At 42.3% G+C, this 16,863-nt stretch overlaps 1 protein-coding gene across 12 annotated transcripts in view; it reads right to left on the reverse strand.

Annotated features, from left to right (window-relative positions):
- Positions 1-1,415: 1,415 nt before the first annotated feature.
- MITF (melanocyte inducing transcription factor) overlaps positions 1,416-16,863 on the reverse strand; it is a 103,773-nt gene continuing 88,325 nt past the window's right edge. For 8 of the 12 annotated variants that reach the window (XM_027467278.3, XM_027467276.3, XM_072044084.1 and 5 more), the window contains 5 exons: positions 13,695-13,812; positions 10,994-11,068; positions 9,820-9,895; positions 8,066-8,213; positions 1,416-5,361 (listed from right to left, as the gene is read on the reverse strand). In XM_027467278.3, coding sequence (XP_027323079.1) covers positions 4,960-5,361; positions 8,066-8,213; positions 9,820-9,895; positions 10,994-11,068; positions 13,695-13,812 — 819 coding nt within the window. In that variant the 3' untranslated portion in view covers positions 1,416-4,959. The remainder of the gene's footprint in view (positions 5,362-8,065; positions 8,214-9,819; positions 9,896-10,993; positions 11,069-13,694; positions 13,813-16,863) is intronic. The other 4 variants (XM_027467279.3, XM_027467277.3, XM_072044087.1 and 1 more) reach the window with 1 other exon arrangement.

The raw sequence follows: 16,863 nt of genomic DNA on the forward strand, positions 1-16,863 counted from the left end.
AGCCATTCCCCTGCAATTTTAAGCAAATATATTTCAAAAGAGCTTGAGACACAGTGAGTATAATCAGCTTTCAGTGCTGAGACCACCCCGACTGAACAGCACCAGCAGGGCAGCCCCTGCAGCCGCCTAGGCAGCGCAGTGAGGCTCTTCCCAGCATCGGGAGCACCGAGTGGGAAGCACGATGCAGGGAGGTGGTGGCAGGGACCTGCGGCACCAAGGTACTGCTCAACCAGCCCTGCAGCACAGCATCCCGCACCCCCACTGTTGGACTTTCCAGCAAACCAGACCCCACACAGCATTGGCAACCTCACCCATTCTTTCTCGTAGCCCACACAGGATTTTTCAGGCTTGTCCAAAGGAGATAAAAGGCTCCCAACAAGCACCGCCACCACCTCCTTGCTGCCACAGATTGAGCAGCTTCTTACAGCTATTACCCTCTGCCAGGTTTTCTTCCTGCTCCTCTCGAGGTCCTGCAATCCAGCCACAAGGACAGCAGCTGCTCCCGCGGACAGCAAGAAACGTGCTCCCAAAACGCAGCAATGAGAGCTGGCCACAGAAAGGAAAGCCAAAATACACCTGAAAAACTCAACCAATTCAGAAACATCCTGGCTGCTAACAGACTTGCTGCTGCAGAACTAAACCATCACATCCTAACACCGTGCTGAACTGCTGCAGAAATAACATTACAGTCTGCTGGAAACACTCACGAGCTTTAACTCAAACACCTACAAAGGGGGTGCAGGGCTTTTCTGCTTATCCCTAGCAAAGTCAAGAAGCTGCACCCGGCATTATTTCTTGTGTTGTTTTCCAATTAACATTTTAAATTGAGTTCACTTGAACTAACAAGCATTTTCTATTCCTCAATGGGTAAAAGATTTTCAAAAGAGCCAACTTCAAGACTTGTATAATTATTTTTACAGTTAACGCACTCGGGACTGCAAAGCCATGAGACAACACATGGTCACCACCACCACCACCGCAGCAATGTTCACAGAGATGGTGAGACCTCCACGCTGGGAGCACAGCTGTCAAAGAACAGGACCCGAATAGATGCAAACAACAGCAAGACGGGAAAATACCAAGATGGGAAGACAAAACAAACCCCATCACCTCCTCGCCAGCACTGGCACAGCTCCAGGCATGACCCAGGAGTGGCTGCAGGAACATTTGGCCCACAGAGGCTGTGGGTGACCAAGGGCTGGGCACTGGGCCTGGCTGCAGGAGATGATGGCAGCAGGGGCAGCTCTGCTTTAGCCCCAAGTGCTGACTGCCACCAGCTCAGGAGCACGGAGACATCCACCGCCAAGCCACAGACAGGGCAGCATGGCTGGGACTTGGGATGCACACACACAAAAATAAAAAAACAGTGACAAGATTCACTTACTTCGACAGAAAACGAGTGGCTGACACAGACGTATGTGAAAAACCAAATGCTTTAATCCATCTATCAAGAACAACAGTTCAAATTATTTCATCGGATACATTAATATTGATCCATAATTTACAGTGCTATGGACCATACACGAATTATTGCTGCAGTCAACAGCAGATGAATATCAACATTACAGTACCAAGCATCATAGCAAGAGGCAGTAATTAATGTCACTTTTTCAAGAAATATAGGTATTTATACTATTATCAACATCAGCTTCCCCCCCAGTGCATTTTATGTCAAACAACATAAACATAAGTGCATTATTTTGTGCTTTGTGCTTTCCTCACGTACCTTCTTTTTGCTTTTACAGGTTGTAAGAGTTAAATATTGCTTCCTAGGCCAAAAGCAGAAAGGAAGAGCTTCGTGGTACTCTGCACGCCCCTGTCGGATGCACGGCTTTGGCAAAGTGAGAACTGGAAGGTGTCCCATAGCCACTTGGTTGGGAGGCCTCCACCAGCCTAGTGACACTGCCGTCACGGAGACAGACTGGGAAACAACAACTGCCCACCTCTCTCCACCTCATTAACCTGCCTCTAATTGCTGTCTCTGCCCCCTAAGGGATTCCCTGTAAAGCACCACAGCCACACATTCAGTGATGCACAGAAGGGGAGAGACACCTCCCGGCACCTGAGTGGTTTGTGTCTCACAGAGGTGCCCCCGCTGCAGCAGGGACGTTTCCACTCAAGGGGTGAACAAATGGGGGCTGAGCAGCGAGGGGCCGTAGCTGAGCTGTATGATCCCCCAGAGCAGCCCCACAGACAGAGAACACACGACCTGGCTGCTGCAGACTTTCATCAAGAAATCCAGCTCTTGATACAACAGATACAGCTCGCTTTGAGTCCCAGCTCGCTTCCCTGCAGCACGGAGCCACAACTTGGAAGTCACGGCTGCCAGCGAGTACCAGTGGTTTCATGCAAGTCTGAAAAATATTGATATAGCACAGTCTAGACTTTGATTTCTGAATGACCAGCATGGGCATCAAAACAAAAGCCTCATTCAATATATTCAGTGGTTTTCAGTTGCTACACTCACGTGTGCACACCCTGATTTTGTTGTACAATGCTCCAGAGCTACCCCATTTACCAGGAAGGGTAACACACCCCGGCCTTACAGCTACAAGCATTTTACAGCCCTGATTTGCTTTACCTGCCACCACTAACAAACAGCACCAGCAGAAGCCCATACCTGCACGCTCGGCTTGGGGCTCACCACGGCTCAGCTGCCCTGCAGAGGACGCAGCATCCCCTTGCCCCGAGCACAGCGCATCCTGCAACGGGCCAGAGCTTCACCTACCCTAGGAAAGACACGTTCCCAAAAGCTGTCCTGGGTGACAGGGGGGAGGCATCACTATCATCTAACTCCAACTCCTCCTTGCAAAAAAAATAAAAACAAAAAAAAAGCCACAACCCACCGGTTGCATCCGTGCCAACACAGCTCGATGCTCAAGCAAAAACAGGGGCAGAGCAACATGCGCAGACCCCAAAGGACCTGCACAGAAAGCACGGCCCCACCAAGCCGCGTGTCCAACAGCGTCAGGAGGACACTTCAAGGATCCTTTGGTGAGGAAACACCGATGTGAAAGCTCAGCGAGCTGCAGCAAAGGCTGCAGGAACTCCCGGCACCATCCTCGGCTGCCCCATCCCTACTGATTCACATTTAATTCCTGAACACTGTAACCACCGTGGCCTGCCAAACTGGCACTTCAGTCACTGTTTTGTTTGTTGCTTTTTTTTTTTTTTAAACAAAAAAAAAGTTATTTATTCTACATCATTTCCAGTGTAGCACAAAGGAGAATGGGAAGCTCTTGTTTTCTAGACGTAGGCACCATGCTACACTTAACATCCCACAGAACATCACCCTGCCGCTCTCCTATGTCACACTTCAGTCAGTGCTAGTCGGGGAAGACTACAGCTAGAGTTTAAGGCACTTCATTCTGAAAGAGATATGCTTGCCTGCCACTTGCAAGTCAATTGTAGGCTGCTACTGAGAAATCCATTCAATCAGTCTAGCTCCTTACACCGTATGTCACCTCCGTAAAACATCTAGGCTTGATATAATACAAGTATAACTACCATTATTGCATAGGACTACACTTGAGTAGATAATGCACCAAACTACTTTTACAACATTGTTGCGTGTTAAAAATTAATAACATTGTTATCAAGTAACAGTTATTTGCAGATACAGTAATTTACTTTTTTTTGTTGTTTTTATATCAGCCTCAGTGCTGAAATAAAACACAAATTACTATGACGGGTATATTAACTACATAGTTATGTTTCCAAGCATATTACTACTTCTTTTTTGTATCACTAAAAATAAATATGTAAGTTCAGTTTCTCTACAAGTTGTTTTATTACCTAATCTACATCTGTACTCTACCTTAAACGTGTTTAAAAACATTTTCAAAGTGAGACTGTAATATACAAAATATTCTCAAAATCTCTCTTAAAACACAGAACCCTGCATAAAAGCTTCCTTTCAAGTGTTTACAAAGAACGCAGAAAACTTCCAATGAGTTTTAAAAATGTCAAAAAAAAATGTTGCAATATTAAGAGGCAAAAATCTTACAAATGAAATACAAATATATTTAAAACAGAAAGTTGAGAATAACTAAGGAATCCATGCAAATCAGAATAAACTGTACATTGCAATTTAAAAAAAATAAAGCCAATTAGATATGTACAACACAATGTGCCCAGCTGATAAAACATATCAACTTTTTTTGTCCAAAGAGTGTATACCAACCTATAGTGCTCCTTCTTGGTTTATTGTTGGCGAGCCATCATTGCATGTTACAAAACAAAACTGAAGTCTAAAAGAAAGTTGTACCATGATCAAAAGGAAAACCCAAATCAGCTCAGAGTAAAATTAAAGAGCACTCTGAGAAAGAGACTCACTTCTCCCTGCAATTTCTATTTCATTTTCAGCAACAGCATTTTATACCACAATCAACACAATCAGGATGTCTTAACACTTTTTTTTTTTTGTATTCTGAATGGAATAGAGTGGTTTGTTGTTTTTTCCCTAAACACTTGTCTATAAAGACTAAAGTTTGATGGACACTGTATCTTTAAGGCAGCACTATTAAATCAATACAATTACAAATTGGACTTTTTTTGGTATCTTTACATTCTTTAAATTTACATTTTGTCTCCAAGTGAATAGGTTGCATTTACAGTTCTATGACTCCCACCCCCCAGTAGAAAGACTCTTCATTTGTAATTCTATTGCTTTGAGTAGATTTGACCAGTTCAAAGTTCTTGGCGAATCCAGTTCACAGATACTGTACATATGCTGTACAATATATTTGGAGGCATTGGTAGTTTTAAAATAGAATATACAAGTTTCTTCACAAAAAAATCTAAAAAAAATCCTATATATATAATATATACACACACGCACACACACTGGGCTACTGATGAAGCACAAGAAAAAAAATCAAAAAAATTCTACAAAAGGCAAATTATTTCATCTACTGATCAAGAAACAAAGCAGTTTATGAAAGGTGTGCCAAGTATTTGCTAACAAGCATGGTCGGTGTCCTCCATGCTCACACTGCTCCGCCTGCTACTTGTTTTCGATGCTCCGGGAGACACGGAGGAAAGTAGCGGGTCAGTTACTCCTACGGGAGAGAGGGTATCGTCCATCAAGATATCTTCCAGTTTGGATCCCATTTTTGTAGGAACACTGTAAGTGCCGGTCGGTTCAGTCATGTTTCCGAGGTTGTCACTGAAGGTGATGGTACCGTCAGTGAGATCAAGGGTGGTCGTGCAAGACAGGTCTGTGTGGTGCGGCATGATGTCTTGGTTGCAGTTGTCCAGCGCGGGTTCTTGTTTGATGACCCTGTTGACCATATCAGGGGAGCAAAGGCCGGTGGATGGCACAAGGGACAGTCCATGTGCCCGAGCTTGCATCTCAAGTTCCTGTGAAGGAGGATAAAGGAGAAATTAAAAATAATAAAAAAAAAATGGAAGCAACATTTGTCATCTTACAAGCTTGTGTATTATGACTTACAGTTCTCTTCTGTTAGATAGGAAATGTTTCCTCCCTTTCCAATGGTGACAAACATTTGCACCCTGTACACTTCTACGCTGCAGATTTTCAACCAAATAACATTCTCTTGAAGAAGTGGATAAATGCTACCAAACACAGGTCCTTCACAGTTCTCAGAACCTACCCAGACACGAAACCCAGTGCCCTGCAGAACAGACATGTTGTCCCTCAGACTCCTTTCTCAAACCAGTGCCAGGGTAGGGAAGCTTGGCGTCATGTTGGGGAAGGAAAGCATTTCAAAAGTTGACAAAAATGAAACAGCAGAAGTGAACACTTAGTGCTTTTCAGAAGTTACGTATGAAAGCACAGTGTGTCTATACAAGGTAGCTACTTCTTTCTGAGACACTGCAAGGGACATTGCACACCCTACAGCTCTGGTTAAGAGGAAAGTGAAGATATCAGCCCAATCTGAGCAACACTACTCCTGCAATAAAAACATACAGGAAGGTTACAGGAAGACTTTAGACTTCACATGCAACTAGGATTCTTTGAATCTTTAGGAAAGGCTTAAATCCCACCTTCACGTTTAATCGCAGGCACATTTGACTGAAGGAAGATAATAAAAGAATGCACTTAAATGTCCTGTTTCAAATACAGCTGCAAGACAGGTTTTTTGCTTCTACTTATGCATTATATTAAGCAATCACAATCACTGTTGTGATTGCACTGTTCCTGGATATTCTTATCACGGAGGTTGATTAACAGCCTCTTCCATTTCCAGGCTAAGACAACAAGCTTGCAATGGCACACTGCAACAGCCACAGAGAAGGTGGAAAAGAAGCACTTCCAGCAGCTAATGTGCCAAAATCAGAATACAGAGGAATTCCTTCATCAGAACCAACATAAAAAGGGAAAATACAGAGCTCAGGTTATTTACTGGCAGATGTATTACCCATTATTCCAGGGTTGTTTGTGTTTTTTTCTCATTGAAAAGGGAGCCGGAGCAGATGGGTAATGCAAAGGAAGATGAAAGATGCTTAAAAAGCAATCTGACTTCACTTTGAAATACCACTGCTTGATGTTGTTCTGCAGAAGGGCCATGCTTCTTTATCTTCTCACTCGAGCAAGCAGATTGCTCAGCGAGGTACAAAAGCTACGCTGAAGCTCATGCCAGCCTGTTCTATTTTAAATCTGTTTGCTGCCAGACTTGACTCTCAGGTATTTCAAGCTTCGTTATCTACTCTGTGGATTAACTGGTTCAGGGCTCTCCTGTATCCAGCCCTGCGCACAGCAACCTGCAGAAGGGCTCAGCTGATCGCGCTGCAAGTGAGCACTAACACAAGAGTATCTGTGGCTCACAGTCCAGCAGCATCGCTGTCTTTGTGTTATGTGTTCTTACACCCAGTTCTACACATTTCTTGAATTAACCTTTTTTGGAGAGGGGTGGATATCCAGCTATCCTGGAAAACAGGGTTGATAACAAAAGCTGTACAGGCTTCTAGGATAAGGTTACCTATCCGGTTTGAGGTGGAGGCAAGGGATTTTATGAGAGAAATGAAGTTCCCACCCCAAAACTGCTGTGTAATACAGCCTACTGGGAATCTGGGTGAAGCTAAGAATGCAACAGCCCATGATGAAGACAGAAGAAGGAGGGGAAGATATATTCATGCCCCCCACTGCTCCCTCCAGTGTTGAGGAGGAAAGCTGTTCTAATCCTACAGTCTTTAAGGAACAGAGAAGAACAAATTACAGCTCCTTGAACAGAAAGCATCAACAACCACAAAAACAGCCCTACATCCATAGCTCCTGGTTGTCCTGCTTCGAAAAACTCTTGGGGCTCTCACATTCAGGCTGCAACTTCTCTCAGACTCAAAGCAGACTCAACTTTTAACACAGCTGCCAGGAACCCAATGCTGCAGTGACAACTATACTTCCCGCTGCCCACTTTGACCTGTGAGCAATGTTTACCCTGCGAACAAAAAAGCAGATGACAGACTCCTGCAGAATGACTCCTGCTGTCAGAGAAAGGCTCAGATGTGGAAGACTCCAGACTGCGTTGCCTCTCTGACAGGCAGGGCCTACATTGTCCTGACAGAATTAAGGAAACCCACAAGCAAAACAGATTTTGTTCATTGCTACTTTCAGAAACAGCTTCAGAAGAGGACACACAACTACAGCTCCAAGTCCACAAAACTCCGCAGGCACGACTAAAGCACAACAGACAGCTGAACTGAACTTGATTACTATCAACAAATAGATCATACGTGAAGTCCTGGTTCTGGTCTGGCACTCAGAAAAAAATATTACCATATAGATCTTTTTTATAGTATGGCTTGCAACTTATGTTAGCTATCCTAGAACACAACCAGACCAACCACAATTGCTTTAACAGAATATTGAGGAGTTTAGGGGCCAGGGAGGAGAGGGCAGAGGAGGGCATCTGGTTATTTTTTGGTGTGATTTTATTTATTTTAACTAATGGATCCTGATAATTCTGGAAAAATTCTGCAGATATCTCAGTACAGGTCACTATTAATTAAAACAGTGGCTCAACGTAACCCAAATCCTTATAAAGGACCTTCAGTTGCACACACTACAACATCAAGAGCATTTGCAGGTTAAGTATCCACAAACCTGTATTCTGAGCAGCAGATGCCTGTTGGCATGTTCCAATTTCTTCTGCCTGTTCTCAAGTTCCTTTGTGCGTTGCTGTTCTCTTTGAAGCTTACGAATGTAGTCCACTGATGCTTTCAGAATAGTTCCCTTATTCCAGCGCATATCCCTTCGAAATCAACACAAAAGGAGAGGTTAAGGCTCCCGTGGGGACTTCACGCTGTAGCCAGTACCTTCAGAGCAGCAGCTGTGATTCCACCCCACGCTATGTAACAGCCAGCTAATACAACATTCCTTCCAAGCTGATGAATGCAGCAGGCTTTTGAAATGCACTAGAGGGGGCCAGAGCACTGCTATTGCAAGGCAGCGAGCATCGTCCCAGCTGAAGGAGAGAGCCCAGGCGCTGCTCAGTGGTTTGGGGCTCCCCACAGCCCTCTGGGCCAGAGGGATGAGCCCCGGCCTTCTGCAAGCACTGCAAAGACTGAAGACCAAGGGCTCCTTTCATTGCCTTCTGTGAGGCTGCACAAAAACCCCACAGGACACCACTCAAACCATATTACTTGCTGTCTGGGCGATGCCTGATTTCAGGCGGGTAATTAAACGACTGCAGGGGAACTCGAATTCATAAAGGACCTTATAGGAATTGGTGTTTCTGTGGGAGGAAGACCCGAGGCCGTGCAGCTCCCAAGCAGCAGCAAGCAACAGTCCTCCTGGTGGCACTGTGCCACAGCGGGGTCCCAGCAGGAAGAGCAGAGCCCAGCACAGTGTGTTTGGATGCTTTACGCTTAACTCTTGCTAAAAATATAAATGCTGTGTTGCAACCGAGGTCTGACCTTCAGTGAGGGGGGTACAGGGCTCCCATATTGCCCCTCCCACATTATTCCTACACCACACAAAAGGGTGCCTGCATTGTCTTCTCCCCTGTGCTGACTTTTTTTTTTTATATAAGGAGAAAGTTTAGCACAGAGTGTACAGACCAAAGATCCACCTGTTCTGTAGGCTGATGATGTGCAACATTACCTTGCCTTAAAGGAAGCTAAAGAGCCTCTCTAAATAGTATTTATTAGTTAAAATAAGAAAAAGTCTGCCCCAAAGCCTCACTGGGCATTGATTCACATTTAAGTGACATTTTCAAGCTCCAGAGCAAGAGAGGGGTTCATTGCTATCGAACCAGCATTAGGTAAATGCCAAGACAAATCGATAACACTGAAATTACCTAAAAAGAACTACAACCCGCCTTTCTGGGAAATTACCACAAACACAGCAAATTATCAGTTTAACAGACACAGACCTACAGTCTTTTTTTCTTTCATATCTCTCTTGGAGGGATGGAGAATGTGACGGCTTCCCAGAGGAACTGCCTTCCACTTCTACAAAAAGAAGGATCGGTTCTGTCTTGCCAAGCTATGACATCTAATAAATTCAAAGGATCGCTTAGCAAGACAAGCAGCTATGTAGTCAGCTGAGCAGCTGGACTAGACTATGCGTTCACATCCTGACAGCTCTCTTGCTGGTACGGCGGTCACTCACAGCATCAGCCCCAACGCTGCCAAAGCACAGGGCCCTACCAAGATGCTGAGCTGCTGCCAGGGTTCTGTGACTATTTTGTGACAAAAGTAATCAAATTAAGAACCTTCAAACACTTCTACTGCCACAGAAAGCCAACATCAAAAGAGAAAATTCACGATTTTATGATTTTATCTCCCCTAAGATTTCTTTTAAAAACAACCACCACCACCCTCCCGTCCACAGACCCCTGGGCACATCATACTTACGGGTCATTTGACTTGGGTATCAAAGTGCCTAGTTCTTTTATACGATCGTTAATATTGAATCTTCTTCTTCGTTCAACTTTAGGAAAAACAGCACAGATGTTACAAGTCATATACACTTAATTACAAAGTATAAAGCTTTTAATTAAAGATTTCTTTAAGTGCTTTTGAAATTGTTGCCTGAAGCTTAAAATCTAGTGACAATATAGTAATTTATTTTGCTCTTCTACACATAGAGACAGAAGTTGTGTTTACGCTTTAAAAATGTGGGACTGTTGACGTGGCAAGATCTAAAGTGAGACTCTAAAAAATACAATACGGCTGTGTTAGCACAAGACTCCAATAAAAATAACGAAAAGCGTTTGTCTTCCAAGGGGAAAGTATCACAAAAATTTGGAGACAAAAGTTTATTGCTCAGGAAAATCCCAAAGCAGGAAAAGGGACAAAAAGTATAGGCATGTTTATGTATTCTTTAAGATTCAACACTTAAGAGTACATAAAAACAATCAAACCTAAAGATCAACTTTCTTGCATTAGCTTTTCATGTTATTACAAAAGCTTACCAAAAAGGCCTCTGAATAGCCTAAGGCATAAAAGAGCACCTTTTTTTCTATTAATACAAAAGACTCTTAAGTTGTCTTTTGATACTTAAATCATAAGATGCTCATTGTTCTATTTTCCTTTTCTAAACTCAGAAATGAGTGCTCCCTTCAAACTGGAATTTATAAAATTGTCACAGTGAGGATGTGCACTGGTGTTTAAAGTCATAAGCTAACTGCCTACCTTAAATTGTAGTGGTTTTGTTATGTTTTGTTTTTAAAAAGCAAAAAATCACAAGGTGAATTTGTTGAAAGCAATTGGATGGGATGTTCCCAGTAATTTTACTGGTTAACACCACGTCTGAGCGCATACTTCCAAGAAGTCCAGATAAACAGATCATTACTTGGAATTAGACCACCCAGACCATTTCACTTTTTTGGAAAACGGTTTAAAAATTGAAGAGTAGATTTAAGTACACACTTCAGGAGTATCAGGGGAATTTGATCTATGGGCATAACATAATGAACCAGTATTAGACGGAGTGGCTTATTCAGATTTAAAATGCTCACATTCCAACACTTAAGAACAACTATGATCATTATTAAAATTGGTGTAAATAGCAAAGAACCAAACTTACTCAAGTTGTGATTGTCTTTCTTTTGCCTCTCCTTAGCCAATGCTCTTGCTTCTGACTCTGTAGGAAAAATACATGCTGTGCATGTGAATGAGGTAATTAGAATTAAAGTAATTCAAACAACATTTCAGTTTGTGAAACTTTTGTGAAGGAAGCCTGATCAGCAACTGGCAAACAAATCATTACAGCCTTTCCGTAAAGTGAGAAGGGCCTGTCACATACATTGTGTTTACTGAAATCCAGAGCTGGTATTCAACTTTACCCCTGCACCTGCAGAGCTTTTGTTCCCACACTTCCTATGCTGACTTCTGTGATGAGAACGTTTCCCACGGAGGCCCTGATTCAGCAAGGTATTTGAGGACAACAAATTGCTGAAATCCAACATACCTGCTCCTACGTACACATGCAGACAACATGCTTATGTACCACACAGAGGCTGAACCAGAGGAACAACATGCTTACTGCATTGCTACCTGCACAGGATGTGAAGCAGCCAGTAGTCAGCAGCTCCGCTTGCTGGAATTGAGACTATGTCCTTTTGTGGCAACATGTGCACATCACCACAGCACTCAAGGTACGACTTAAGTGACCTACTAAAAATGCTGTGTTTTCCAGCTATATTAATTGTTCCCATTATATCAAAAAAGTTTTTTTTAAAAAATCAACACCTTTATTGGCAAATCTCAGATCACAACTGTTCTTAACTTTGGTCCACACATTTATTACTCAGACTTGAGCACATAATAGGCAAACACATAACTAAGTTTGTTATTTTTGGTTCTCATTTGATCTTCCATTTCCCAAACTATTTCAATTACTTGTTCGTTCTATCCATTTTAATTTCTGAAAAAAAATAAATGAGGTGAAATCCTTAACCCTTTTTCCCTGTTGCACTTAAATTACAAAAGCAGCAAACATTAGTTTTGCAGTAGATCGGTGAGGACAAGTGAACCTGTGATCTATTATCACACATTCCTTTATGGGAAGAAAACCCTTCACTCAAACAATTTTCTTTTCTGTATTATTTTCTTTTTATGCAATATGGATTATGTCCCATTCAAGCCACAGTAACTGGTGACGAGGGTTTGTTTCCCTTGGAGTCACCGTTTGTGATAGTCAAAGGCTTGGCCAGATCAATGTCAAAGTGACTGCTGTTAAATTTCAGTTTAATTCCTAAACTTAGGACAAGTTAAATGCAAAACACTTTTTCTCCTAATCTATGGTAGCAGATAACTAAATTGCTTGTTTACACATGTGAAGGTAGCACATAGATCTGAACTAAGCTAAATGTCTATTTTGACACACTGAGGACTTCTGTAAGACCCCTTCATTCAGTAATTTCCCCTCTTTCTGCCTTCTTTGCCCAATGTCTTACACAATCACCTAAAGTGAATCCACCAGCCTAGACACATGGCAAGTTGAGTGTTTAGCTTGCAGTCTACAGCCATTTGTAGCTTTCTGTAACTGAGGCAATGAAGCTGTCTGTAATGTAGGACCCTGAGTAGATCTCATCACCTCCCACCCTCCTCTTAACATAGTTCTACATGCTGTTGAAGTTTTTCTTTCTCTAGCAGCCACTAGTCATTTTGCACTTTGTGTATCTTCCTTTGGCGCAGAGCTCAAATTCTGCGCACTCATACAAAATGCAAATATCCACCAGCTCAGAGACGTGGCATTTCCTCCAGAGAAGCTCACTCCTGGGCTATTAAAACTGCTCTACTTAAACTAATTCCTGTCCAGAACCTGCTTTGCCACTGAGTCAGCCTGTGAGTTTTCACAACAGAAAGAAGAGAGACAAGAAATAAACTACACCTCTACCAGGTCAGCACACAGCATGACTCTCAGTTGGGCTTAAGAGCAATAATTTCTGCGTATTAATATGATTTTGTCACTGGTTCTAGAATGGATCTCCATTTGTTCATTTGCAGACACCTTTGCTTTGTGTATGTACCCTACATGTGGTTACATCCTTTCATCTACAAGCGAAGCAAAACAGCAAAAAATAAAACAGGTTTTAGAATATGGAGCTTCCCTTCTAAGCCTTCAAACTATTTAGCTTCTGTATGCGTGTGCTTGAGAGGGAAGGTTTTTCATGTTCCCTTTCCTGTCCCCTAACTCCCACAGCTTATTCAGAGGAGACCAACTTCACCGATGGAAGCACTGACATGACAAGAGCTTCAGAAGATACTTCATTTTCACCTTGATTCAAAACAAAGACTTTTTTTTTTGTGCCTAATTTTACATTTCATGGAGTCACGATGTCCAGATTTCTTATTACAAGTTATTTGTTCATTACAGTCCTCCCCTAATATTAAAGCCTCAACACGTAGCATTCCTCAACGTGAATCCCAGAGAGACTCCAGATGTCAAGTTGTTAAAATTTAACGTTGATAGAGCAAACAAGGGGTCCAAACTAGCAGCTCTGCAGGAGTTGCATGGAAACTTCCTATGGCACAACATTTTGAATGTCCAGATTTGACTGCAATAATTAAGGACTTTGCCTTAATTTGTCACAGTGAATGGACGCATGCAAATACAGCTTATTGCCAGCTAATACATATAATAATAATTAAAAAAAAAAGACTGCAAAAAGTAACAATTCATCATTTTTTAAAAAGAAATTGTAACAGAAATTATGTCCAGTATCACCTGAATTCAAAACAATTACACCATAGCTCTGAAGTAGTATTTTAGATGTATTTACCTGTGAGCTCCCTTTTTATATTAGGAAGATTAGCTGGACACGAGTTGCTGATGTTTAGTCCTGGAGGCGGCATGCTTTGGTTGCCATAAAGGTCAATCAAATTCCCAGACACAGGCAACTAGAAAAGACAAGGAAGGAGAAAGATCAGTTGGTTTGCCTTATGAAAAACTTTGTACAGAACAAATGACTTATCACCTACTAAGACGTCTGTGCTCTTTTCCATGTGCAAACAGAGCTTGCAGTAAGGTCAGCAAAAACTATGCATATGCATGGGCATGAGGAATAAACCACCTACACTGGTTAAGTTCCATCCTCTCTTCTCAGGAAGGTGCAGACAATACTTTTTATTATTTTTTTGAAATGCAAGGAAGCACAGCTCCATTTAAGTTGAAAAAAATTAACAAAGAAGAAGTAATGCACACTGACAAGTATTGCTGTATTGTTCCTCACAATTGCTCCGCTGAAAGCTAAGATCTGTACCCTCAGCAACTCCAAGCAAAAAATCTGAAAGCGCCTACAGAAGACTCATGGAGGATGCCCCCATTTTTCCAATACCACGAGTTAAAGTTCTTAGCAAATCATTACAAGCTTGTCAGAGGACACCGTATTCATCAATCACATTTTTCATGCGATTTGAAGGCTAGTTACAGAGAGAACGTTTTCATAAGTTTAACTTGTTTTTCACCTTGCGTAACAAAAATATGCACCGGTTGGAGGAAGACTGTTTTGACATACATGTCCTCAATTACTCATTCATTCTGTTATTCTTCTTTAGGTATGTTTAAGCAAAGAGATTCATAAGGAAATAGAGTAGTATTCCAACAAGACTTAGCAAAGCTAGCCCTTAACATTACAACGTAAATTTAAAGAAATTCCCGTGTATCCTGAGTGGATTATTTTACCTGCCTATTCTTTGTTTTCAAACTAGGTTTTGAGAAGACAGGTATAAAGTACTTTGATACCTTATCTGAGTAGCAACATTTCTTATCTTTGCTGCAAAGAAAACCAGTCCCTCCAAGACACTGATCCTGCAGAGATTAGACCATTAACTTCACACCCACGTAAATAACGCTGGGGAACACAATGGAGTGAGTCACAGCACGGGCTATTAAACTCCTACTGACAGTCCTTGCCAGACTGAGACAGGAGAAAATTTCTCTGCTACCTAGAGCTACCATAAGAAACGAAGCTGATAATGCACATATTGAAGTGCCACCACCTAGACGCCATGCTGAGATTTGACAGGAGACTTCTGAACTGACAGAGGCCAACAGAAAAAGGAGGTCCTCTGACTTGGTCTTCAAGTGACAGAGGAAAAAGGACCTCAATTCTCAGCAAATCTAGTCCTACAATTTCCTGCACACCACTTCACTTCTGAATTTCATATCAAAATATATATTAAAAAAATAGTAAATCTGTTTTAGTTCCCAGCTGTCCTCCACAGAGTGTGATCCTAGTTGCAACACACCCACATTAATGTCACTGAGACCATTATCTCACTGCTCTACAAAGCCGACCCTCAGATCTTTTGGCCCCTCGACGCATCCGTGACACAGGAGCAGCAGTGGCGTCACACAACCTTCTGACTTGGACGTGCTCTTTCTATTCATGCTCCCAAGTATGGTGAGAGCACAAAGGACTTGTTTGTAGGCCTGGGACTTGAAGTTCAGAACCAGACATGTGAAATCTAATTAGGAATTTCAGAGGAAAAATAAAAAGATACCAGAAACTGGCATCTCAAATCCTGGGTAAAGCAGCAAGGTTGTAACAAAGCATGGAGAACAGTCGAGGTCACCAAGCTGCTTTAATTATTGCAAGATAAACCCTGCATGTTACGAAAGGACTGTGGATTGTGATTCCACCTCCCTGTCCACAGATGTCAACATCATGTTGGATTTCCATGTAAGGTTCCGTAAGGAACAGTGCAGCAATCACCACAAAAGGGCAGGGGCTGCTGACTGTGCACACCAAGTCCTGCAGGAATGGCTTGCACCAGAAGAACCCACCTGAGAGCTGGGCAACAAAGCACAAGCAATGCTGATGCATCACTAACTAAAGAAAGATGAAGGGATAAATTTGCATATCTGATTATCTTTTAAAGTTTGTTTCTGTATTTTAAATGTTTTCCTTAAGGCCGTTCGCCGATTTTAGCTAAGACATTTAATACAGCATCTTTCAGATCATCCCCAAGAAATTAATTCACCTTAACTCTCTCTAAAAGTAAATTAAGTAAGAGCAGCTTATGCCAGGCCTGGTTTGTTTCCTTCCTTGAGACAGAAAGGTGTGTTTTTGTTCACAATATTTCATATCATGAAATATGATGGGCTCTAATAAAATAAGCACTCACATTCAGGCCATTCAGGCTCAGTGTGTATCACCGAGGATTCTGTTCCCCAGAAGGTGCTGTGCTGCTCCCTTACCTACAAGGGCACGCTCAGGGGCAGTCCCTGCAATAAGACTCCTACTGCTGGGGTTCAGCTTCCATTCTGACACCTTCCAGCACAGCAGCAAAGCTGGTTAACTTGTGACCCAGTACCAAAGTTTACAAACATGTCCATAGGCCCTGTATTGCAATGAGCCCTTTTCAATTAGGAGGTACTTAGAAACACCCCTCCGCTTGTTCTACACTCAAATCTCTGATTTTGTTTATCAATTAAGTACTGTTACCAAACGTAACAAACTGGTCCTTTCATTCTTTGTTGGTTACGGAACAATAGCAGCCTTTGTTGTAGTCTCAGCATAGCTATTTATAGGTTGCGTCTCTTTAGAAACCATTTCCTCTCTTTATTTTTTTTTTCCAGCTCTACTTAGCTCAGTCTACAGACATCAATTCCTTATTAGTAAAATACTCTGTGTTTTCAGAGCTAAATCTCATTCCAAATGAAAAGTGTTTGTTATGGCAGGCTCGTTTTTCCCCAAACCAATTGTTGAGGAACGTGTCTTGTTTTCCATCACTTCACGACTGGTACCAGGTTAATTCAGAGGCTGAAACATGCTTTTTGCATCGAGCAGTTTAATGGTATTAGTAGACTGCTCCAAGGGCACTATTTAAGGGGGGAGGCTGGTGGGCTGTTTTCCGCAGCATGCACCATGCCTCCAAGAGGGCTGTGGGAATCTGTGGGAGCCAGACTCGGTTACATGACATCAGACAAGTACTGTCAGCAAATGT

This window comes from Anas platyrhynchos, chromosome 13, assembly GCF_047663525.1.
Source record: "Anas platyrhynchos isolate ZD024472 breed Pekin duck chromosome 13, IASCAAS_PekinDuck_T2T, whole genome shotgun sequence".
NCBI classification, from domain to species: Eukaryota; Metazoa; Chordata; class Aves; order Anseriformes; family Anatidae; genus Anas; species Anas platyrhynchos.